The following is a 24,400-nucleotide window of genomic DNA, read 5'->3' as shown; positions in this document are numbered from 1 at the left end:
GACAGCTGTTCCAGCTGAATTGTTTTGCATCGTTTTAAAACTTAGAACAATATTATTTAAATATTTATATTGATTTTGAGTGCAGTGTGAAAAGCAAATGTGTAAATTATCAAAATAATTAAGTATTCCAGTGTATGAGGCCCTGACATAAAACATGTTTGTGTGTATCTGATGATTAAAAGACAAAAATAAAATGATTATATTATTATTAACACACATTCTCTGCAGTTGATTTGCAAATTCCTTTAATACAAAAGTATGAACTCATAATGTGATCACAGCTTAATGTCATTAATGTTGATACATTTGATTACAAGATTATAGTCTTTATTTTCATAAACGTTGTTATTCAAGAGATCTGAATCAGTCCTGAAATGGATAACATTATTATGGTTAGTAGAAAAGTATTTTCTCCCTCATCTTTCCTCTATCTAAGACTTTTCTATTGTATCTATTGTTTCCTTAATCCAGTCTACATAATTCTCCACCTTGGTATAATAACCCTTGAACTGCTTCTCTTGACAGGGGGGTCCCCAGGACACAATGCCGGCCAGATAATAAGGCTCTGTGCGTTGAGCCAACATAGGAAAAGCTAACGGACCTCCACTGTCTTTGAGGCAGCTGTCCATTCCCGGTGCTCCAGCACAGAACATGTTATTAGTGAAAGTCATGGGTTTGTTACTTTTGGTGGACGGTGTATTCTCACACTTTTTAAGGGGATAGACCCCAATATGAGCGTATTTTAACAAGGCTGAAGTGACTAACGTACCCGTCATCGTATTTGTTAACCCCCAGCCTGACACGGTGCCTTGTTCGTTTTCAACCAAGCCCCTGTTTACCTCTGGCAGACAAATGGGAAGAAGGTTTGGGCCTAAATTCACTCTGGAAGCCAATCTGATAAGAGCAATGTCATTGTCAAAATTGGTGCGTTCTTTCATGCCTTTGATGTAGCCAGGATGAATTATGATCCTCTCACTGTTCATGACAACAACATCAGACAATCTATTTGATATTGTTCTTCCATTTACCAGGCCACCATACAGGGACAAAGAGCTTTCCTCTACATCTTCCACCACATGCGCTGCTGTGACAGCCCATCGGTCATTGATAAGCGATGCTCCTCCTCTGCTCGGTTCTTTAATCAAAAGATTCCATGGTATCTCTCCGATATTTGCATCCTTACCTCCCAAAATTCTGGCTGCACTTCCAGGGTGTTTTTCAGGTTTCCCACACACTGAAATACACAAAAGGTCATGAATAGATTCCTATGATTCCAAAGTAGCTAATATGAGAAAATATAAATTAAAAAAATATATAAATTTATAGTCCTACCTTCAATGCATTTCGGCATCTCTGTCTTGCCGCCCCCTGATACCCATTCACCACTGGCACTGCAAGTGTACACGTCTGAAAGATTGAAGAAAACATATTGGTGAAACAATAATAGTTCCATAAAAACCAGAAAACTTTGAATTCTCAAAGTTAGTTAAGGAAAGGAATCAAAAAAGTAAAGCTTTTTATAATCACCATCTCCCTCCAGTGTGTAGTACTTTGAGCTGCAGTTAAACTGGATCTGGTCTTCATACTGAGTGTTTGGGTTATCTGAGCCCACCAGCTGAAGGATGCCATCTTCTGGGATATCAGGAAAACCGCAATCCACAGCTACACGTGAAAAAACAAGAAAAATTGTGAAAGATGGTGTAAAAAACTCCCCGAGAAATTCAAAAAGCAAAATTAAGAAAAATGGGTTACAGTTAGACTCACGTTTACAGATGTAATTGGGAGTCCATACGCCTGTATTCTGGCATATCGTCACATACTGTGATGAAAGCGTCTGGGTGCCTTGCTGCTTTGCAAAAGGAGAACTTATTAGTTTAATAATGACTTAAATACATTAAATGTAAATCTATTAAAAAAAGGTTCTGGTTCTCTGTACACTCACAGTATCAGCAACATATCCAAGATCACAAGTTACGGTCACTGTTTCACCCCGACGATATTCTGGTTTCTGAGGAGTCACAGTGGAGTGTGAGGTCACCACTGCTGGACAGACCTTGTCTGTAATTAACATGTGAAAAGACAAATTATGATCATTTGTGATTAGTTTCCAATTTACTTAATGTAAATATTTCCCCAATGTGTCACAAGTGAGGAGGCTGCAGTACCTCTGGTCCTGAAGTGCAGAGTGAAGCCTTTGTTAGTGCCGTAGCCATCAGAGGTGAAGCGGATTTGGACATGATGCGAGTGAGTGAGAAAGGGAGATGGGGGAGGCGTGTGGCCACAGAATGGCCCCAGAGTCCCAGTGGGAGTCTCAAACTGCAAACAAAACAACATAGGTAACGTCTCACAATGTACGTGTCCCGACTTCCTCTCTGCTCTGTTCCCTCTGCTGAAACATCCATGTGCATTTGTCCAGCAGTCCAGTGCTTAAAGAATTTTTCACCCCACATATAACATATGAAATACATGTTTGCATGGTTATTCACCACAAAGAAAAAAGCAACTATTATAAAAAACAAAACTCTTGTCGGATTAGCTTTCTGGTCATCTGACTAAACCATGTTACACTGCATATCACCATAAAAATAGCATCCTGCTGTTGGGATGCTTCTCTGTTTTCCAGCGAGACAATGAGCTATAACATAAAGCCAAAGCTACAACAGTCAGAGTCCAGATGTGCAAAGCTGAGTCTTCCCACACAAAGCTGTGACTGCTGTTAAGGGTGTATCCACTAAATACTGACTTAAGAGAGGGGAATACTTATGCACTCTCACTTTTAATATTATATAATCCTTTTCTGCAGATCAGCATAAAAAATAGCACATTAAATATATTTTGATAAAATTTTGTAGGGCAATAAAACATTTTGAGGGGGAATATTGTTTTAAAGTGCTCATATTATGCTCATTTTCAGGTTCATAATTGTATTTAGAGGTTATATCAGAATAGTTTTACATGGTTTAATTTTCCATAAACTGGCCAGTCAGAAGCAGAGTATGAGGGCGTGCCATGCTAGGAGCTAGGTGAGCATTATAACGTGTGTTACAAAGTAACGCACGTTTGTCATGGAAGTAAAGGCTGGACTACAATAGAGCTGTTTGGAGCAGTTTGTGAACAGTGTTTTCTGTTGGAGATGGTAAGTCCCTTTGGGGTGGACTTTGGGCTTTTTCACTTTGTACACCTATAACATGCACAAAAAGATATATAACACAATATAGGAAAGAGAAAAAGCCAAAAAGCATGATATGAGCACTGTAAGGCACAAGTTGCAAAACGACAAAGAAATACCCCATAATATGTAACACAGAGGAAATGGTCAAAAAATGATGTGTCCATGTTGTCAAATCCACAGTTACAACACTTTTGTCTGAACTTCCTCTTTATTTCCTGCTCTGTAAAATTAGAAGTTTTAGATAAATGTGGCATATTTACATACAGTATTTCAACTCAACACCTACCCTTAGGGAGTCTATGCATTGGCCATCAGGGCTTTGCTCCACATCGAAATCTTCGGAGAAGTGCAGCTCTAGCTGCAGGGTGGCTTCCACAGACAGGGTGTACTGACAGTTGGCATTCTCTGCATATGAAGCAGGCCAGGAGGGGCTGGAAATGTCACCTTCGCTCAGCCCCGACAGATCCTTAGCACAACTCACTGTGTTAAAGGTAAGAATTCACTGTCATCACTTTCATCATTGCAACAGAATCATCGGTTCACAATCAGCCTCCTTTTCATGGAATTCTCCTCTTAGCCCATCCCCCCAAACCCCCACCCGCCTCCCTCCCCCATTTTTGCCTGCTTCTGCTTCCTCTATTTCCCCATTTTCACTTCATGTTTAAGTTTGGTTTTGCCTTCCTTGAATTTTTCTTCCTCTGACTAATTTGAATTCCTCATTCGGTAAACCGTTTACTGATCCAAATCATGAGATTATGTGTACCTGTGCAAGTGTGTTTGTCCACGCCGAGGTGGTAACCATGTCGACAGGAGCAGTGGTACCCTCCGATGTAGTTGTGACAGAACTGGGTGCATCCGTTCTCGGGATCGTCCTCACATTCGTCAAAGTCTAAGAGAGCAAAAAGGTCAGATGTAGAAAAGCATACACAAGACAGTTTAAAGGAATCATTGGACATTTGTGAACTATTGGTGGGTTCTCAGCACTGTCTTTTCTTCTTCCAGGTCATGGGATAGGTTAGTATGAGAAGAAATGTGTGTCACTCTTAGGTCTTTAAGTTAAGTTTTTAGGGTTTTTTATGTATTGTCTTAAAAAAAGATCTTGCTATCATCTGTTGTTTTGCTGGTGCTGATACACTTATTTAAAGTTGCTTTCCCTTTAACCACTAGACATGCACATGTAGCAACATACTAAACCCGAGACATTTGGCATAAAATACATCTCTTAATGCAATAGTTTGACATTAGGGGAATTATGCTTTTTTTGCTTTCTTGCAGAGAGACGAGAAGACGGACTTACACCACTCTCATGTCTTTATGGTAAAAACATAGCCGGATAAACAAATGATACAAATCACCATAGACAAATTAACCCTGGACACTGATTTTTCTTTTATTTATGACATGAAAAATATCTAAAAATGTTACTGTTTCCAAGTCAACTTTAACAGCTATAAACTGCAACCATTGTGAATTGTTGTCTAAAAATATCTCTATATGTATGCTTACAAAAGTATTCACAATAGTAAAATACATGCACATCCTGGGGAATGTGGACAAAACAAAACGGGCACAAACACAATGGACTTTGGTGGGATTCTTACAACTCAGTAATTCACTTGTTTTTCTCCTCTGTGTCTCACCTTTATCGGTATAAAAGCCTTTGAAGCCAGTGTGCCTCTTGGTGTTTGAGTAGTCGGAGTGGAACGTAAGAGAGAGGCAGCCACCCGGGGAAGAGAGGAGCAAAGGATTTACAGTGGACTGAAGCTCCTCAAAGTCCTTTTTGCCACACAGCACTGAGATGAGGTTTCCATTTGAAAAAACCTGGGGGGAAATATGTTATAGTAGAGGGTGCAATAACAGTACTGACATCAGCATAAAAACATTGACTACGTAAAGCACAACCATTTGAAGTTTATCTTGACCCCTGACCTTCACTGCATCGTTTTCACAGTCTTGGCTGTCCTCCAGGTCCAGGTGGATGAGCTTGATGGAGAGGGTGTGACCTTTGGGGGCACACCTGCTCCAGTTTAGACTGGCATGGGGCAAGTATCCAGTGGGATACCCTGGAGACTCCACCCATCCCAGGAGCATCGAGTAGGCTGAGCGGGAGAGCAGGAAAAGCAGGAAACTGAAAGAAAAGCATGGAAGAAAAAGCAAGGACCACAAAGGTATTACTTAATGTGAGAAAGTTCATTTATAGTAACAAAGAGCCAGAGACGATGACGCATAAATCACAAAAATAATAAATCACATCGCTATAACCAAAACCCTCCATCTTACAAGCCTTCTACCTGCAAATCATCACATTGTGGTAATGTAATAATCCGTCCTGTTGTGCTAAAATGCAAAAAATCAAACCCACCTTAATCCTAACATCATGAGCCGATCAAATCTCCTCACAAATAAACTAGCTCAACATCTCTCCTTCCCCTTTTCTTTATAATTTACTTTCCATCTCTCGCTCTTTCCTTCTGCCCCCCTTTCTCCCTCACTCATATTTTGCATACGCAGGCATTTTATAAATCTATTTGTAGATTGTTTTCTGTATGTTTGCAGTAACGAGGGAGTGACCGTGAGTAAGCGGGATCGCAGGAGGACAGACTGATCCAAAAAAAGAAAACTTAAGATTGACTGCTACTACAAAATCTCTTTGCAGTTTCAGCTAAACAACATCCCTGTGCCACTGGGACAAAGGTTCTGTGGAAACAATGGCAATGGACTGAAAGGAAAGGGTGTAGTTGGGAGAGGAAATGTCTCATTGTGCTGCTTTGTTATGTGCCAAAATCACCCTATGGTCCTGTAGCTATACGGAAACACACACAGCTTACTTCGCAGTGAGAGGGCTAGGGCAGGAAGGAAATGAGGAGAGACAGACACAGAGAAAAAGAGACCGAGAGACCGAGAGACCGAGAGACCGAGAGACGGAGGGGAAAACAGCAGATTAGGGTCACTGGGGTTTTCCACCGTGTAGGATCAGAAAAAAACATAAGAAGTAGGTAAGAGTGAGGAGGGGAAACACATCTGTAGCCACAGACAGTTCAGACAGCAAAAATAAAGTGGAGATAGGCAGAAAAGGAGAAAGGGACCTAAGTGATGCTCTTTGAGCTGAGATTAATTAAATTACTGTCATTTCAAAGGTTAGGAGCAGATTTAGAGGAAGAGTACACAGGAAGACAGTCGTTGCAGTCTTAAGCTTAGATCCTATACACACCGGTGGAGGACTGTAATCGGATGGGCAACAAATGGCTAATATAAGCTGCACAAAGAGTAGTCAAGATGGGACATGCTGTGATCGCTGTGCTGCAGGTCAGTCACATTTCTTTTCTCTTTTGATGACACGCTTACTTATGCAAACCACGACACCGTATTTACTGCTTGTTCTGTGTAAATATTCGGCTTTTCAGCATTCTTCACATACTGTGTTTGCATTACAGCCTGAGATCCAAATCTTCTGTATATCTCTGTTTTCCCAACTCTTATCAGGAGAGTACATGAAAGTTGAGTGTTTCGGCACAAAGAAGACCGAGTGTGCCAAATGTGATAATGGGTTCTACACAGCCACAAAAAATAATTTGCCCAAATGTCAAGTCTGCAAGGAGTGCAGTTCCGGTAAGTCACACACACACACACACATGCACATAGTACTGTATGCAAGCACACACATATTTTTTCTATAATGCAAACACAAACATACAGTAGTTCCTTCCTTTTTCTCACCCCTGCTGCCTTTTTATAGAGTACAGATATTTGTTTTGCAATTGTCTCTTCATGTGAACAGCATCAGAAATCCACTTCTTTAAAATCTTCCTCTTTTCAATTTTTATTTACGTAACTCACGCTGTGTCTCTTTCACTCTTAACAAGATTATTTTAACTTTTGGGTGGACCCATAGTTTTGAAAGATATCAAGTTTGTCAGGCTGAAAAAAAGTATAAATCAAGAGTCTTTGATTTAAATATTTCACTTGTTAACATCACATAGTTGCAATGAAGAGATGGAACAAGTCTACACATGAAAATATGATACTGTCAATGCGGAGTAAGATGATTTTAACAACCTTACTGGGTGCAGCCCTGTGCATTGTCTTTGCACTAACTCAGGTGCAAAACAGCAGCAGCTGTAAAACCTGTCAAATGAAAAAACTGAACTTTTTAAACTAGAATGTAGTGAAAACTTAATATCTTAAGCCTATTGAATTTGTACTCAGGTTCAGTGAACCTAACTGTTAGTTTGTATAATTTTTAAAGCTAATGGGAAGAGTTTAAACAAATTATTCAAGTTTAGTTCTGTTAACTTATATGTCTAAGGCTACAGGGGGACTTTTCAAGTTGAACCAGCTTAAAATGTTTTACAGTGTGTAAATAAAAGGGGAAAACAGTTTGTTAAAAGGTAAACTTTGTCACTCTCAAGTCAAGTTCAGTCAATTTTATTTATGTAACCAACATTACAAGTGTGTATCAGAGGACAATCTTTCCCATAGTGGCTTACTGAACCAAAAAGCTGGACCAAAGCTTCTGTTTAAAGCGACTGTTGACTGAGTCAATCAAAGGACTACAAAGAGACATAAAATGACTACTGCGACACAAACGACTAAAGGGACAAAACAGCTACAGAGACACCGAATGACACAAACACACATTACTACAAGGAGACTAAATGACCACACAGACAACTACAGAAATGCACAGTGACTACAAAGGGACACAAAATAACCAAAGAGATACACAACGACTACAAAGAGACACAAATGTTGTTTTTTTGTCTGGTTGTAGTCGTTATGCATCTCTTTCTAAGTTGTCCTTGTGGTCGTGTTGTCTGTTTTAATGACTACAAACAAGGCGGCATGTCTCTTTCAGTCTGGATGTCTTGCTTCTATGTAGGAGGGGTGGGAAGCATTTTACACTGTGCTCTTTACAGTCTATGGCCAAAGGGGCTGTTGTCTCGTAATCTGCCCATGTTCTTTTCCAGTGGTTGAATGTAAATAAGTTCTCAAGAACTGTACTTAATTACAATTTTAGGTACTTGTACTTTACTTGAGCATTTCCATTTAATGCTACTTTATACTACTCCACTACAATTTGGAAGCCAATATTGTATTTTTTATTCTACTACATTGATTTGACATTGCATCCATCTGCAACATTAGTGATGCTTGCACATTAATGCATCACTAACTTAGACAAAACTGGTTCATCTGCCAAAGCCTTAAATAAACTTCAGTACATCCAGAACTCTGCTGCCCGTCTCCTCACCCACACCTGCTCCCGTGACCACAGCACCCCCGTCCTCCAGAATCTCCACTGGCTCCCTGTTCCCCAACACATCCAGTTTAAAATCCTCCTCATTACTCACAAAGCCCTCCATACCATGGCTCCTTCCTACCTCACAGACCTCCTCCAACCTCCTCTCCCACCCACTCAGGAACAAGCACCGTACCTGGGGTGACAGAGCTTTCACCATTGCAGCCCCCTCGCTCTGGAACTCTCTTCCCATACACATCCGTGACTGCACTAACCTGAACACTTTCAAATCACTTCTCAAAACCCATCTCTTTAGAATAGCCTTCACCCTACAATAACCACACACTTAATCTTCTATTAGCTGCTGGTTTTATCATTTATACTTGTTTAATATGCTTGTTTTTATGTGTTGCATTGTTTTATTGCTTCACCTGCTTTTATTGTACTTACCATGGTTTTACTGTAAAGTGTCTTGGAGTATTTTGAAAGCGCTATATAAGTCAAAATGTATTACTATTATTATTTATTATAATCTAGTAATATAATATACATTATTCTGAAAAGGAAATGGGATTTTGAATGCAGGACTTTTACTTGTGAAACAGTAGGTTTACACTGTGGTATTGTTACTTTTACTTAAGTAAAAGATCTAAGTACTTCTTTCATCACTGCTCTTCCTGTAACCTGGAAGAGACCTCACTCTTCCACTATATCTCTCTTTTTCAGAAAACAAACAGAAGACAGTAAAGGTCTGTACAGTTCAGGAGAACACAGTGTGTGGGTGTGTAGATGGTTTCTACTGTAGCAGTGATCAATGTGACCACTGCATGCAAGTGACCCACTGCCCTCTGGGTGAAGGGGTCAAGGTTCGAGGTAGGCTTCCATTTTAAAATGCAAAATAAATCATTATGTCCTACAGTAAGCATCTTACCAAAATACAGTACAAACTGGCAAATGAAAAGACATCTAATTCTTTCTTGCAGCCACTCGCACGAATAATACAATATGTGCTCCGTGTGAAGGCGGGACCTACAGCAACGTGACAGATTTCCTCTCGCCCTGTCAAACACACACCAGGTTAGACCACATCTCCACTATTACTGTTATTATTACATGTAAAGCCAAAGGAGGAAGTCGATGTATGTAATGTGATAGAATGTGATGTGCGTCATGTATTAGTCATCCTCAGAGGCACAGCAGAAATTACTGTGTAGTTTCAGTTGACATCATCAGTCTCCAAACCCGAAACTGACTATATTTTAATCACACTGTAGAAACTTTTTGGCACTTGTCTGAAACTTTCAGGTTCTACTGGGACAAACATTTAAAAAAAAAAACATATTCCAATATTTTCCCATTTTCATTTAACTGTACACTAGACAGCATGTTGATATACATTTCTTTAAATGTTGATTTCAGATGTGAGGACATTGGAAGACTGTTGAAAACTCCAGGAACCCAAACAACTGATGCCATCTGTGGCAACTTTATAACTCGTAGGTCCTCATTTTTACCTTTAGGCTGTTGTGACAAATGTGTATCATCTCTTTAGATCTTAAAATATCTTAGTTTAAATTAACTTGTGAAATGTAGCGGATTCTCTTATCCTGCCTGACTCAGTGAGTTACTGTTGCACTTTAGTTCCTATGTGTCATATGACCAAGTCATTAAGAGAGGAAGTAGAAGTATTACAGATCAAAAGGCAAAATCATTCCAAAGGAACAGAGCAACTTAAGGCACTTGTTGCAGTTGGTATTTCTCTAACGGGAGATGGGTGCGATTCTGTCATAAAGGGTAATTATATACTGTCTATGGTAATTCCACTAGCCTGACAAACCAGACCCACATCAAGATGTTGGGTCAGGGAACTCACCAATGACAGGGCTCAATCCAAGGGGCGGGATAAACGGTTGTCTTTCAAATTCCGCTACAACCAGGCAGAGCAACGAAGAAGGTAGCGGAGCTAGTTGATAGATTAAACTTTTGCCGTATCCGGTCAGCAAAACTCCGAACACATCTTCCTTTTTTAAGAATGATTTCAGTGCCGTTCTTTGTTCTTTTCTCAAAGAAAAGCTGAACTCCAAGTCTTCCAGAAGACCGCTGTTCCCAGCAGCAGCAGCCATAAGCCCCGCCCACCGACTCTATACACGATGTGATTGGCCTGACTAGAGTTTGGTTTTTCCAGCTCGTAAACTAACAGAGAGTGCCTAGACCCCCCCTGGCTGCAAATTAAATTTGCTGCCGCTAGGGTGCGTCTAGTTTTCTAGGCTAACATAAATGTATCATAATAATGTGTAAACAATACGTGACCATGTGAAAGGGGTCAACTGAGCTTTATAATGTCAGCTCTTTGTTCCCGGCCGCAATTTTACTGTATTAGATCATTCTCAACGATCATCATTCTCATGGTGGCGTTTCTGGCCACAACAGGCAGCTTTTTTTAAACGAAAAAGCTCTAAAAACCCACCAACAGCTAGCAACTAGCTAACGGACTTAGTGTAGCATTTGGTAGCAAGATATTTCCCGCAGGAGTTAGTAAAACAGAGAGAAAAACAGAGCTAAAAGAGAGTGAACATTGGAGCTAAATCCATCAGGTGTCCAGAAACATGGCAGCTATGACTGATAATGTTGCTCCGTAACTGCTGAATGTAATAATCACCTGTTTGCCAAAAAGTTCGCCATATCAACGCTTACTGCTTCCCCCAAGTGGGCGAAATAATCTGTTATTGTAGTTTTAAGGAAAAGAGTCGAGTCGGAGAGTGAAGGCTGTGCGTGACAAAACATTAAATATTGATAAGTGTGTGGGAGTGTTCTTTTGGTAGGGTTTTAAATTTACTCAAGCAGCAGGCAGATAGTCGAGGATGAAGTGTAGGAGTGGAGGGATGTGAGAACATATGCGTGGAGGTTAAAGCCAAGAGAGAATGCAGTGCTCTGAAGAAAGGACAAGTTAAGGGGACTGTTTAGATGTTGTGTTGTCGCTAGCTTGGTTAAAATGAATGGATGTTGTGGCCCTGCTAGGCTTTCTTCAATGGATTTTACAGATAGAACACGTGCTATGAGAGTTGATATGTATCTATGAAATACATTCATGATTCGGACACAAGCACCATTTGTCTAAGCAAATATTAAAAAAAAAGCAAATAAATCAGGCCAGTGCAAGTCACAAAGGTCAAAGTACCCAATCAGGTGACAGAAGAGTTTTGTTTGAGTCCACTGAGGAATGAAGAGACATGGAGGTTTAGAAAAACGTCCTACATTGCAACTTCTTCCCTACTTGTGTGTTTTTTTTTAACTCTATGCTGAAGTTATCAGAGTTTTCATTTTTTTGTGCGATCAGTTCAATGCAGTCAAATAAGTATAATGTACAGATCTTACTTCTGCTGCTACTGTAAAGATTAGGTGGAAAATGTAGCCTACCTGTGACACTTTGTTTTCCCTGGAAAAAAAAACGTTTTCATTACACAAAAGGAAAATATCCGTTTCAACCACAGGTGCTTCATTTTAGTCCCACCTATTTAGTATCCATAAGTATGTAAAGTAAACTTAAAGTTATTTATTCATTTTAGATAACTAACTGGTGTATAAAAGAAAACACAATAAAGCGGACGAAGATGGATGGACAATAACAATAATATTATATAATAATATAATAATTTTTTTTCTAAATGCTGAAACATACATGAATAAACAATATGTAACAAAATAATTTCACCTTACAAATACATTATAGTGTATTATAAACCACTTAAGAGTTTACATACTGCTAAGAAATGTTAAATAAAGTGTTAGTAATAATGGTATGCCTTGGCATCAATCTTGTTTGACCATAATTTACAAAATACTGAAATGAAATAGAAATGTAATAAATATTCCTTCATAATAGTTTTCATAGTTTTTTATTGAGATTTCAGAAATAAGTTTTAGTCAATTTTTTTAGTCTCAATCATTTTATTCATCAAAAGTATTCAGTAATCACTCACTCCCACTTAAGTTCCCAGGCGTTACTTGTGCATTTAGGAGGAAACCTTGAAAATGTAGTTAGGCCCCTCTAACATCTCCTCTCTTTGCTCATTAGATTGTCCCTGGATATTACCCGCAGGCCTGTGGTCAGGACTCGTGTTGACCGCACTCGTCCTTTTTGGTATCGTCTGCTGGAGGGCAAAACACAAGTCATACAAAGCAGGTGTGTACAATGCGTCACATGTGCAAGTGTGTTTCATCATTGTTTTTCAAACACGTTTGTCCTCATTATTTAAAATGAGGACAAAAAAAAAAAAAGTCTTCCCAAAGAGGCGACAAAGCGGTGTGCAGGCATGCCCACCCCTGACAATAACTACGCATGTTGTTAGCCACAACTGAGATACAATTTGCTTTGAAGTGTACAGTTTAAGGTCACTGCTAATCTCTTTCACACATACCATCCCACGGTTTCCTTTACAGACCATTTATTTAAAAACAAATCTGAGTAAGGTCAAATGAAATTTACATAAACATGGGTAAATTATATATATTATATTATTATATATATTATATTAATTAGAACTGTGGTCTGGAATTCATTTATGTGAAAAGAAATGTAACAAAAGCAGAATTTATATGAGTTAGTAGTAACCCAGGAAGGGTAAATAGGAAGCTTGTTACGTGATGCTAAACAAGCTCAGCGACGAGCGTGACAAACTGAATGGGGAAACCACATCCTGTACATGTTCAGCCTGACACAGTTATTTGGTATAATGTGACGCACACTTCACAGGCGGTTAACTCATACTGAGAAATAGATCCCACGCATGGGGCACAGTCTCATAGCTAATTGTTTTGGCTGATGGAGTGTTGTATTTCATTGACATTTACTATATTTCCAATCAAGGTGTACAATACTGGAATTTACAGATGAAATACAATTAATAAAGAGAAGGTAGGGCTTCACAACTAGTTCAGAAGTCCAGTATGACACTTACACAATGGGATGTGAAAACTTGAAACCTCCTTCACATATACTGACAAAATGGGCTTTTCTGTTAAACTGTTAAAATAAAACATATTTACATTTACTTTTTTTTTATGAGGGAGTAATTTCAACAAAATGTAGCCTAACTAGGTTACTGAACCTTTGTGTGGAAAAAACATTTTTAGACATAAAATACTTAGTATTTTTTATGTCCTAGAACAAGCCTGGAGGACATCTTTGAGTGAGTTATCACTCACTCTTCTGGTGGCTGGATTAACCCTTTAGGGGGCACCAGGGCAAGAATTAGCTGCCTGAGCTTGCAGCATTTAAATTGTGATGTAGGGTTCATTTACAAGGCCGCTAGACAAGACAGATAATGATGTTGGCCCACAAAAACACTGACACACAGTGAATACAGGGTCTTTGGGGCCCCCCTTGGATTTGGAGCATGTACGTTTGAAAGGTCGTCGTATAACTTTCATTCATAGTGGCTTCAATGGATTCCAATGCTGACAGAAAAATTAGATAGAAAGCAGTGTATTTACATTTGGTGAATACTGAACATATGAACAGCAGAGAAGTGAATTATGCTGCACTGGCAAGTTTCTTTTGAAGGTTGATAATTATTCCACTCTATGGAACGTATTGGAACTTCTGTGAGTCAAATCTGACTTTTTTATAGTTTTTTTTTCTCTGTGAAAAAGGAAAATACAAACGTTTTACAACTGTCTTTCAAGTCTACGGGATGTGAGTTTTTCATACTCAAAAGCTAAATTTGAGGAGGAGTATCACTTTAATATTGAGTCACACTTGTGGTACATTTGAATTTTACAAGTTTATGAATGTATATTTTAAGAAGTATGAAGAACTTTTCCTAGAGACAAAGTTGTTCAGATACTTATCAGATCAAACTTCACCTTACCACACCTCTCACTTTTGGTGCTAGAGCAGATTTTGAGAGATTATAGTGCCCCCTAAGGACCAATCAGTATATATATATATATATATATATATATATATATATATATAAAGCTTTATTGCAGACCCAGGTCCATATAACACATAATACAGTATAAAAAAATATAAAAAAGAGATACAAAAATACATAATAATTACATATTAACCTATAGGTTATACAGGCTATTGCACCAATGCTGTCTTAACCTGGAAGTGTATCTATAACTAGCTTTTCACAGGGCTGACTAAAGCTTCAATTATGTGGTTCTCTGACTTGTCCAGGCGACACATGAAACTAAACATCAGTTGTCTTAAGAGTGCCTCACAGGTTGGCACTCTAGTGGACACAAACAAATGGCTGGCACTATGCCACCTAGGGACACGGAGGAGCAGCCTCATTGCATCATTGTATGCTACCTTAAGCCTCTGCATACTCTTTTTCTTATAGTTAGACCACAATTGAACAGTGCATAGCGGTGTGATGTAAGTTCTAAACAGAGAACACTTCACAGAGTCAGAGCACATAGAAAACTTCCTTATAAGCATGTTAGCCTGCAGAGTAAATTTTACAGCGCTGTCGGTAGAGGTCTTTGTCATCCGTCCAGTCATCAGATATGACATGACCTAAATATTTAATTTCCTCACACACAGCAAGAGGACTATCTGACAGATAAAAGGTCGGAAAAATTGATTTCCTGTCCTCATTGCTTCTAACTATCATTATGTGACTTTTCTTAGCATTATACTTTATGTCATAATCAAGGCCATACTGAGAGCACACCTTCAGCATCTGCTGCAGCCCAGCACTATATGGACAGAGCAGGACCAGGTTGTCTGCATACATAAGATGATTAACAATAGTGTTGCCCACAAGACAGCCGGTTTTTAACCTATTTAGCTGATTTGCTAATTCATCCATATAAACATTAAATAAAATAGGAGACAGAATTCCTCTTTGCCGCACTCCGTTACTAACACAGAATGGAGCAGATACAATATAATCCCATTTAATCTGAAATGTTTGGTGGGCATACCAAAATGCTAAAATTCTCACTAAAAATTTAGGGGCACCTCTATCTAGCAATTTTTCAAACAATCTTTCATGATTAATTCTATCAAATGCTTTTGACGCATCAATAAAGCATAGGAATACAGATGAATTTAGACCTGTGTACCTGGACACAATCTCTTTAAGAGCATAGATACACAGGTCAGTTCCATGTTTTCTTCTGAACCCAAACTGATTGTCAGTAGTAAGGACATACATTTCTAGCTTTGTTAACAATATTCTCTCCAGTACTTTCGACAAGATACTGGCTAATGCAATTGGTCGATAATTGTCAATACTATTGAGCTTACCAACCTTGTCTTTAAGCACAGGTACTAACATTACAGACATAATAGCATTTGGCAGGACACCATGAACCAGACAATCATTAAAGCTCATGGAGAGCAGAGGGCAGAGCTTATGGCTGGCATATTTTAGATGTTCTGCAGTAATGCAATCCATACTGCAGGCTTTGTTGTTATCCAACATATGAATAGCAGCATAAATATCTACTGCCCTAATGATCATATCTGCTGAGAAATCAATATGTTCATGATTGATTTTAACTGAATTACTTTTAAGACAATTAAAAAGGTCACTGTAGTGCTTACGCTAAAGCTCAGCTATTTTTTCTGGACTACCAACCCCCCTCAATATCAACCGGTAAGGTTGTTTTTCATTACTTTAACCTCCTTCCAAAAGTCATTAAGGTTATCATTCTGTAGCCTTCTAGCTAAATACTTTTGTATTGAATATACAGTAAGTTACCAGTACTATGTCTGAATAATTATGTTACTGAATAATCGTATTTTGACCCTATTTGTGACATTTTCTGTGTTTGACAGCCGGCTCCAGTGTTCCTGTTTCTCTGGTTGATATGGTTCCAGCAACCCCGATCACTTCGCTGGAGCTGCCTCTACCGTTCACAGAGCTGAACGGTCACTGCCAAGAGAACTGCACCGTGGAGTGCTGCAAGTTGCCGCTTTTTAACCCAGGTAAGAAATCCCTAAGCACTGCTATGCAGACACACCAGTTTTATATTACGCTATTCAATAAAAATGATTTTGTGTTAGCATTTGTCTTTATAAGATATTTTGACAGTAGAGAGATGGCAGCATATAAAAGAGATGACATGCAACAACGGTTCCCAGCCGGTGTGCCAGTTTAGCTGGTGATCTTTGGTGGATATTTGCATAAAATCAGTGAATATTAAACAAGGTCCTGCCCTGCGTTCTGCTCTGCCTCCGCCCCTCAAGTGCCAGAGGTTCACATTTTCACAAAGTGTTTGCAAGTGAGACAAAATAATGGATATCGCTGAAAACATCACCAGTTTATGTGTAATACATCAGTTTAAGCATTATCCACACAAATAGGACACATACTGTATGAACGGAAAAAAATAAAACAAAACAACGCACTAGAGATCTAGCTGGGATTCGAAACTTGGACGTCATGGACAAAAAAAGTTGACAAACTAGCTTCTATGTCATCTTTACCACTACACTACACACAATTGAAGTGAATTTGTGATTTTTATCTATACATTGGACTTTTAGTCTAAGTTACAGTAACACAGGTTAACATATGAGAGAAATATACGCCCATGTTAACTGGTGATATCACAATTTAACATGGGCAAATGCAAGCCTTTCATGGGCAACAAATACTTTGGACAGACGCAAAACCAGAAAATACAATTGACATAATGCACAATTTCACATTTCCCACACAGTTTAACACAGGCGATAACTCAACTGAGCACATAGCTACCTGTTCTCCTCAATTTGCTGTTAACGTTGACGTTAACATTACTGTTCAATCCCCAGTTGCCTGTTTGGCTAGCTAGCTATGTTTGCCCAATTTTATCGTTTGGTAATCCTCCCAGAAAGATGCTCGAGATCACGTTCTGAATAAAACACCCCGGAAACCAGGAAGCCCAAAAAAAAGTCAAGCTAGTTTAACGTTAGCCATTTTGTTTACGGATTAGCATTATTATTTTTTACCAGTGGTTTGGTTCATAATAATATCCCGAAGCTGTTGGGTACGAGGTGTTAATCTTAAATTTGTCTTCAATATGCAGACCTTTAAATGTGTGCTGTAGTAGATAATCCAAATCGTTCATGTTGACCGCAGTTAATTAACAAAAAGGAAATACTTATGGCTGACAACTAGCTAGCTAGCCTACTAATTGACAACAGAACAGGCAATCAGCTTTGGGCATGCACATTGTTGTTTTCCCACGCTTCGGGCACTTGACGCGATGTCGTGGGCATGCAGCGCAGCCCAATTGTAGAATAATGATAACAACAAAAAATCTAATCTAAGATTTTAAATCGTGCATTAATCCACAATGAAATTAATTTCTAGCAACTAAGTACCACATAGAAACTCTGAATAGAAGAATGGAAAAGATAACAAATGTGGGCTATGATATGTATGAAAATACATGGTGGCCCTCACAGCCACCAGATCTCAACACCTCTAAGCCATCACCAAATTGTCAAATGGGGGAATATCTTTTGGTAGACTGGTGTTCATCCCACCAGTAGAGTTTCAAAGACACTTTATGTTGGTGTTTTCCTTTAAACTTTCAAGCATCGTATATTAGAGTGAAAAATGTATTCCCTTTTCCAACTCTTAATTGTCTACATTAATTTCTCATGCTCATAAATGCTTTCAGCCCCATTAAGATGGCCATAAATTACATAAAGTGCAAAGCATGTTTGATGTAACATTACTTTGAAGAATGGTCACACTAAACATTGATTTTATTATCCTCCTCAGACGATAACGCGGTCAGGTGCATCACACAAGACAGTGTGGACAGCATCCTTCCTATAATTCCACTGAAGCCTTCGGTTTCATTCGTTGAATACAGCCACACGAATGGAAGTGCTGGATACTGCAACGGCAACTTCCTCAGGAGCTACTCAGAGCCACAGGAGGACGAGTGGTGTGGGACATAATCAAGTAGATGTTGGTGTAACAGTATGCTGATGGAGCTCAGAGTCCCACTCCAGTTTGGGGATGCTGCAACTAGTTTTCAAATCTCAAACTGAACCTATTTATACAAAAAAAACTAAAGAGAAAGGTTTCACTTTTCCAGAAGAGTTGAAGGTGGCTGATGATTTGCTGCCCCCTGCAGGACTTTAAGAAGTTCAGCTCAAGTGATGTGATATTTCTGTAATGCATTTACAATAAAGCAAACAGCTAAAAGGTATTTTTCCAAAACACTGATGGAGGTTTGTACTTGAGTCAGTATTTTTAATGTGAATGAGTCTTAGATACGAGCTTCAAAAGTTACTGCACTGCTGTCTGTGTTTTTAACTACAGCTCAGTGGTGTCTATTAGATAAGTATATTTATAATGCTATATTTTTCTTACTTTTCTTTTTCTGACAAATCTATGAAAATGCCAAACCAACAATGAATGTATCCTTCCAACAAGTATGTATGTGTGGTCAAAGCAGCTTATTATTCTTTATGGAGCTCCGGTGTCGTCCAAACACACTCAGTGAGTGACACTTTGCACTGTGTAACCTGTTACTTCATTACCATGAATGTGGACACTGTATTTTATAGAAACAAGAAAATAGCCCCTAACAAATACTGTATTTACTCCTGTTTGAGTAACTATGGCTAAAAAAAAAAGATTCTGTGGCTTAACGTTTATAGTAAATCATGTATTTTGTAATTATAATTTAAATGATATCTATTTTTTTTTAAAGTACATTGTATTATAAATTATAACCACCAACCTTAAGGTATGCAACACACACAAAACTTGGTGAATGAGGTGATGAATTAAAGAGGCAGCAGTGACTTCTGACAGATGTAAAATTTGTTTATAACATTGTAAAGATCGATAGTGCAATACGAGGAAGTGTGTAGGGAATGTTTACACAAGCCATTCTCAGTTAGTACCATTAGACAGAGGTAATTACGATGTATTTTTACAGGTCTTATTGTGATATTTCAAAATAATGTTGATTATAATAAAAAAACTATAAAAATGATTCAGATGTTGACCGAGTCCTTAAAGAAGTATTTTGACAATGGAAAAAGGGCCTTTTCATTAAACTTGGCTGTTTTTAAATTGGTGCTACAAGACCAGAGAAAACTAAGAAAAGGGGCTGTGGTATTCCCTTTGCTCAAAATGTTCTAAAAAATAAAACTACAACTACCAAAATGCATTGCACCTCACCAAAACAATAAAGGCTCCTGCTGGTGGGTTACATAGTAGGCTCATTCTTGATTAACTGCGCCTCGCCTGTAAAGTAGATGAGAGCAGGCGGCAGCAGCAGGGGGCGGTGACAAAAAGCTGCGGTCAAGTTGGACAGTTTCCAGCCGCTTCTAGCAGCCTTTAGGCTGAACAGGAAGTCACAGAAACACTCACATCCTGTTAGCTCTGATTCCGATGTAATAAAATGTTATCAGACCCATATATCAGCTTGTACAAAGTCTACAGTTGTTGTTATTAAAATGCTCTACCTGTGATCTGTTGCTGATGTTGACAACAGACTGTAGATGATCCGTAATTTGAACGGATTTAATCTCTCTGATTTATAAATTTAACTATCAGCCACACTACATGTGTTCTGTACAGACTAAGCCTTTAAATCAGACAAATAGCAATTAAAATCCCTCCAATTCAAAAGCAATAAAAAAAATGTATATAAAATGTTATCATGTTGAGTCGATTCTGAACCAATCAGCTGTTAGATCAGCTGAGAGGCAGGCGTTTCCCAGCATGCCCTGGGTCCGCCTGGGTCTTGCAATCGGTGAAGAGCAACTGCGCTGCCAGCGTCTCAAACCTGCGGCTGCCTTGATGCCCAAGTGTGCATGACGTCAGAGCAAGTCGGGATCAAGTCGGACACAAATCTAACTGGCATGCACTGGGAACACTGGGGTTGATCGATTCTGCTCAGGCCTGGCTCATCTCGAACGAGCCTAACGCGAGCACCTCACAGATATAATATGGCGACCGGCTGGTAGCAAACAATCTCGTATTACAGCTAAACGGTAAGCTAAAAGATGCTTCTGAAAAACATCTAGGTGAGCTGGTTGGATGACTTTGTTTATATATATGTTTATAGAGAGAGGGGCAGCAAAACGCATAATTTGCTGCCGTTTCGCTGGGAGATGAGCACGGAGATCTGGGAGCTGGCAAGATGGAGGGGAAGTTTACCATAGTTCATTTACGCGTTATTATGGATCCAACGCAACTTCTAGGCAAGTCCCGCCCACGATGCAGCACGACTGGTTGGGATTAGGCATTGAACTCTAGTAGTTTAGGTTACAATAGCTGACTGTTCAGGGGTATAGGACCTGAAGAAATCGGGTTCAGTTACCTTGCGTAAGCATGGACTCCTGGCCAATAGTAGCGTGTGAATGCTACTGAAGGGCGGGTCTTGCCTAGAAGTTGCGTGGGTTCCATAATAACACTTCATTTATATAGTACCCACATTGTTATGATAGAAAGCTGGTTAAACATAGGCAAAGTATCCCTTTAACTGTATTCTGTTAAGAATAATTTCACTAAAACATATTTTCTGTTACTTCAATCAGCCTTCTTGAAGACTTGCTTGGCAACGATGCCCTGAACTCTCATCTCCTGCAGAGAGGAAAGAAACATCAAGGGGAGGAAAGAGAAGGAGGGGGGAGGTGTAAATGAATAGTAAGAATTAGTAAAACAGTTTGGCAAGTCAAAGGAGAGATTAATGAGTAATACACATCCTCAACCTCCCCCCCATCCTTTGACCTCATAATTAATCTTCCACTCTTTCAACATCTACTTATTTCCTCAATTGAACCCACTCCCCCCTTTCCTTCTCCAACTTCCCACTTACTCATTAACTCTTTATTATTCTCTCGCTGCTCCCTTCTCTTGCTTTGTGTAACCTTTAAAATCCACCATTTTAGAACCTGATCCCCGCTGGCATTTCTTTTGTAATTCTCCCCCTAGTTTGGACTTCAACAACACATTGCTTTGTCCTGACTGCAACAGAGGTTTTAGAAATCCTGCGAGAGTTATTTAGCTGAACAATGCTGATTGTTTGAAGTCTTAATCAGCACTGACAAATTATCTATAATCTTAAACTCTTTTACAAGCAAAATGTTAAAGAACCATTCTTCTACCTTGTTCCTATGGTAATTGTTACACTTTATCAAGCTGTGCATTCAACGGACTTCTTCCTCTTTTGTGTTTGCCTTCCTTTGCAGGATCCTACTATTCCCCCTCAAGCATGCACAAAGCTCCACAAACCCTTTAACAAAGAACTTCTTCCCACAAAGACAGTGTAGTGCAACCTAATAATGCAATAGCAACTTCCAAACCCTGTCTTATCTGCATGTCCTCCCTCATTTAGCATTTACATTTTAGCATTTGTTTCCTTTTATGTTTTAAATATTTTTTTTCCTTGTTCCGTATCCCTCTCTCCCACCGCTTTGGCCTCTTCCTCACTTCCTTTCACTCCATCCATACATCCTTACCAAATGCAGCTTGTCACCCTCCAGCCAGTGTGTCCAGCCTCGTCCATCTTTCTCGCCTCGCTGTACACAAACCAGGTTATCTCCTTCCCAGCTCACTGTAGTCTGCATGAGCACAGAGATGTTGTGCAGTTAGTATATACAGTGAAGTAGCTCACATGAGTCTTTGTGCATTGCAAAAGGGCATCCATGAGTTCAAAACCTCTTTTCTTTTGCTTCCGTTTGCTCATTTGTCTTGTTAGGTTAATGCAAGATAATGGTGCTCATTCTGATTCATGCACTTGTTTCCTGAATGGTGCTTACAGCACAAAACAACAGCAGTAGGTTGGATGATGTTGCGCAGACATTCCCAATTAAAAACACACACACAGCCAACTTGTATAACAAGTTATGATGCGGTATATTCACAGTATCAGCAAGCCTGTACGCATCTCCAAACAAGTCAATGTGAATATTCAGAACAACAACAACATCACCACACACCTGACAGGTACGACCGTCCACTGGTCTCAGGTCTTCAGTGAATTCTTCTCCGATAGTGAAATCCATGTTGAAGTTCTTGAAGGTGGTTAGAGTGCGGATCTTCATGGCCCCTGTGGCCATGTCGTGGCTGATCTCTTTGGAGGGCTTCAACAGACACACAATCTTCCTCAGGGCAAAATTAATATCTAAGAAAGAAGATAATTAATAATACAATTAAATATAAATGAGCTATACTTTATTGTTGTTTTATTAAAGAGGAGCTTTGTCTTGTCATACTGGATACACCCATGTGTGTGTGTGTGTGTGTGTGTGTGTGTGTGTGTGTGTGTGTGTGTGTGTGTGTGTGTGTGTGTGTGTCTAGGGTCATAGAAAGGACATGGTGGTGATTTCATTCCACTAGTGTGCAGCTGGAAATGAAGATGATCCACATTGTGAAAGCAATGATTGAAGATTTGAAAAATACCTCAAAGCAACCATGCACATGAACACATAAAAGGGCATAACAATTCTGAATGTGGAGGGGTTTAATAAAGAAGAAGAATTGATTTTAGGCTAACAGCTTTGTAAGCTACAATAATGCCACTGAAATAGTCTTACCTAAAGCTGCGAGGTAGCTGTCCATATTAACCTGATCCACCATATGAAATGTGCCGGAGTAATTAGGTTTAGACATTTTGTTTCCTTCCAAAACAGACGAGCTGAAATCTCTACTTCTTGCTTTATTTCCTAGACTCGAGTCGGGATCCCAGAGAAGGTTTGCTGCCGCCGTGTTTGATTTCAGTTTTACTTACGCAGCGTTTTTTTTGTTGCGTAAATGTTTTTGTTTTTTTAAATGAGACTGTTGCACGGTGTTTCTTTGCTGCAGGCTGCTCTTGAATGGAAGTCCTCTCGGGTGGAGACTCGCAGACTCTGGATTTATGGAATTGCTTCCAGTTAGCTGCGACTCTCTGAGGCTGAGAGTTCTTTTACTCAGAGGGATCAGTTTCAGAGGCGGTGCTTCGGATCCCTGAACATGTGGTGGGTGGGGTGAAGATGTAGCCTACTGAGCAGACCCATTGGGTTTGTTCCTTTGTTTGTAGATTGGGAGCTGACCAGCATGTTTACGGTTCCATTGGAGTCATCTCACTGGTGGAAGAAGTACTCTGCGTGTGACCTGAAATACTCTGTTACACGTAAAAATCGTACAATCAAATTTAAGTAAAAGTACAAAAGTATTAACATCAATATATATCCTATTTAAAGTACCAAAGGTAAAAGTAGGCTACTCATTATGCAGAATGGCCCATTTCAGAATGATTATATTAGGCTATGGGATTATGATTATTGATGCCCTACATTCATGTTGCCGTTGGTACAATTTGGGTTTATTATGCGGGTACTTGCTAAATCATCAAGTGATCAATAAACCAATAATAATACATCATACTTTATTTACTGGTTATATATATATCTATATATAGATATAGATATTACTAATCAGAATCTGCTAAGTAACTATAGTTATCAAATAAATGTAATGGAGTAAAAAGTAGAATATGCCCTTCTGAACTGTTTTGGAGTCGATATGTATCAAGTAAAGTACCTGAAAACTGTACTTAAGTACAGTACCTGAGTAAAATGTTCTTATTACTTCCCACCGCTGGGTTATCAGGCTAGGAGGCAACATTTTATTTCAAAATTGAATGGATGAGTTTGATTAGGTGAGCATTTTTGTGATTGACAAAACATATTTAACTTATTGCCATGGACATTGCTGATGTAGTAGAATCATTGTTACCACAAGGTTCAGCCGCAGATCGAGTTTGTGGATGTCTAAAAATCCATTTTGTGTTGTGCACTGTAAGGACTTAAAAGCTGAGGTTCAAAGTTAATTCTTGATCTTGGAAACAGCAGTTGACACTGAGGACTAAATCGCTGTCTGAAATATGCTAATGTAATCAAACCTTAAATAACACCAGACTGTCTGGTGTGAGTGTTCAAAAGGCTTGTCAAGTCAATCAATTTTGGAACAGCCTTATCTGTGTTCTTTGGGAGGTGTTGACATTTGAGAAAGGTGCAAATCTCC

General features: G+C 39.2%; 3 protein-coding genes and 1 long non-coding RNA gene across 4 annotated transcripts; 2 read left to right on the top strand and 2 right to left on the bottom strand.

The window, feature by feature from the left end:
• Nucleotides 1–228: 228 nt before the first annotated feature.
• Nucleotides 229–5,645, bottom strand: c1s.2 (complement component 1, s subcomponent .2). Its single transcript, XM_028580944.1, has 11 exons — nt 5,535–5,645; nt 5,102–5,300; nt 4,813–4,993; nt 3,936–4,061; nt 3,459–3,652; nt 2,166–2,316; nt 1,943–2,058; nt 1,765–1,846; nt 1,528–1,662; nt 1,333–1,407; nt 229–1,234 (listed from the first exon to the last, which is right to left on the bottom strand). The coding sequence occupies exons 1-11, from the start codon at nt 5,549–5,551 to the stop codon at nt 432–434; spliced, it is 2,079 nt and encodes a 692-aa protein (XP_028436745.1). The 5' UTR covers nt 5,552–5,645; the 3' UTR covers nt 229–431.
• On the top strand, nt 3,838–4,677 carry LOC114557548 (uncharacterized). The gene is made up of 2 exons (XR_003692816.1): nt 3,838–4,077; nt 4,448–4,677. It is a non-coding gene; the product is annotated as an uncharacterized LOC114557548 (long non-coding RNA).
• LOC114557511 (tumor necrosis factor receptor superfamily member 5) lies at nt 4,808–19,379 on the top strand. Its single transcript, XM_028581026.1, has 8 exons — nt 4,808–6,478; nt 6,656–6,781; nt 9,138–9,284; nt 9,395–9,488; nt 9,831–9,907; nt 12,487–12,594; nt 16,210–16,359; nt 18,149–19,379. The coding sequence occupies exons 1-8, from the start codon at nt 6,415–6,417 to the stop codon at nt 18,328–18,330; spliced, it is 948 nt and encodes a 315-aa protein (XP_028436827.1). The 5' UTR covers nt 4,808–6,414; the 3' UTR covers nt 18,331–19,379.
• Nucleotides 19,183–23,533, bottom strand: rbp5 (retinol binding protein 1a, cellular). The gene is made up of 4 exons (XM_028581062.1): nt 22,933–23,533; nt 22,336–22,520; nt 21,856–21,957; nt 19,183–20,977 (listed from the first exon to the last, which is right to left on the bottom strand). Exons 1-4 carry the CDS (start codon nt 23,006–23,008, stop codon nt 20,924–20,926), a joined length of 417 nt encoding a protein of 138 aa, XP_028436863.1. The 5' UTR covers nt 23,009–23,533; the 3' UTR covers nt 19,183–20,923.
• Between the last annotated feature and the right edge of the window lie 867 nt (nt 23,534–24,400).

Source organism: Perca flavescens, chromosome 6, assembly GCF_004354835.1.
Source record: "Perca flavescens isolate YP-PL-M2 chromosome 6, PFLA_1.0, whole genome shotgun sequence".
Taxonomy (NCBI): domain Eukaryota; kingdom Metazoa; phylum Chordata; class Actinopteri; order Perciformes; family Percidae; genus Perca; species Perca flavescens.
The sequence above is the reverse complement of the archived record's forward strand: the minus strand, read 5'-3'. Positions and strand labels throughout refer to the sequence as shown.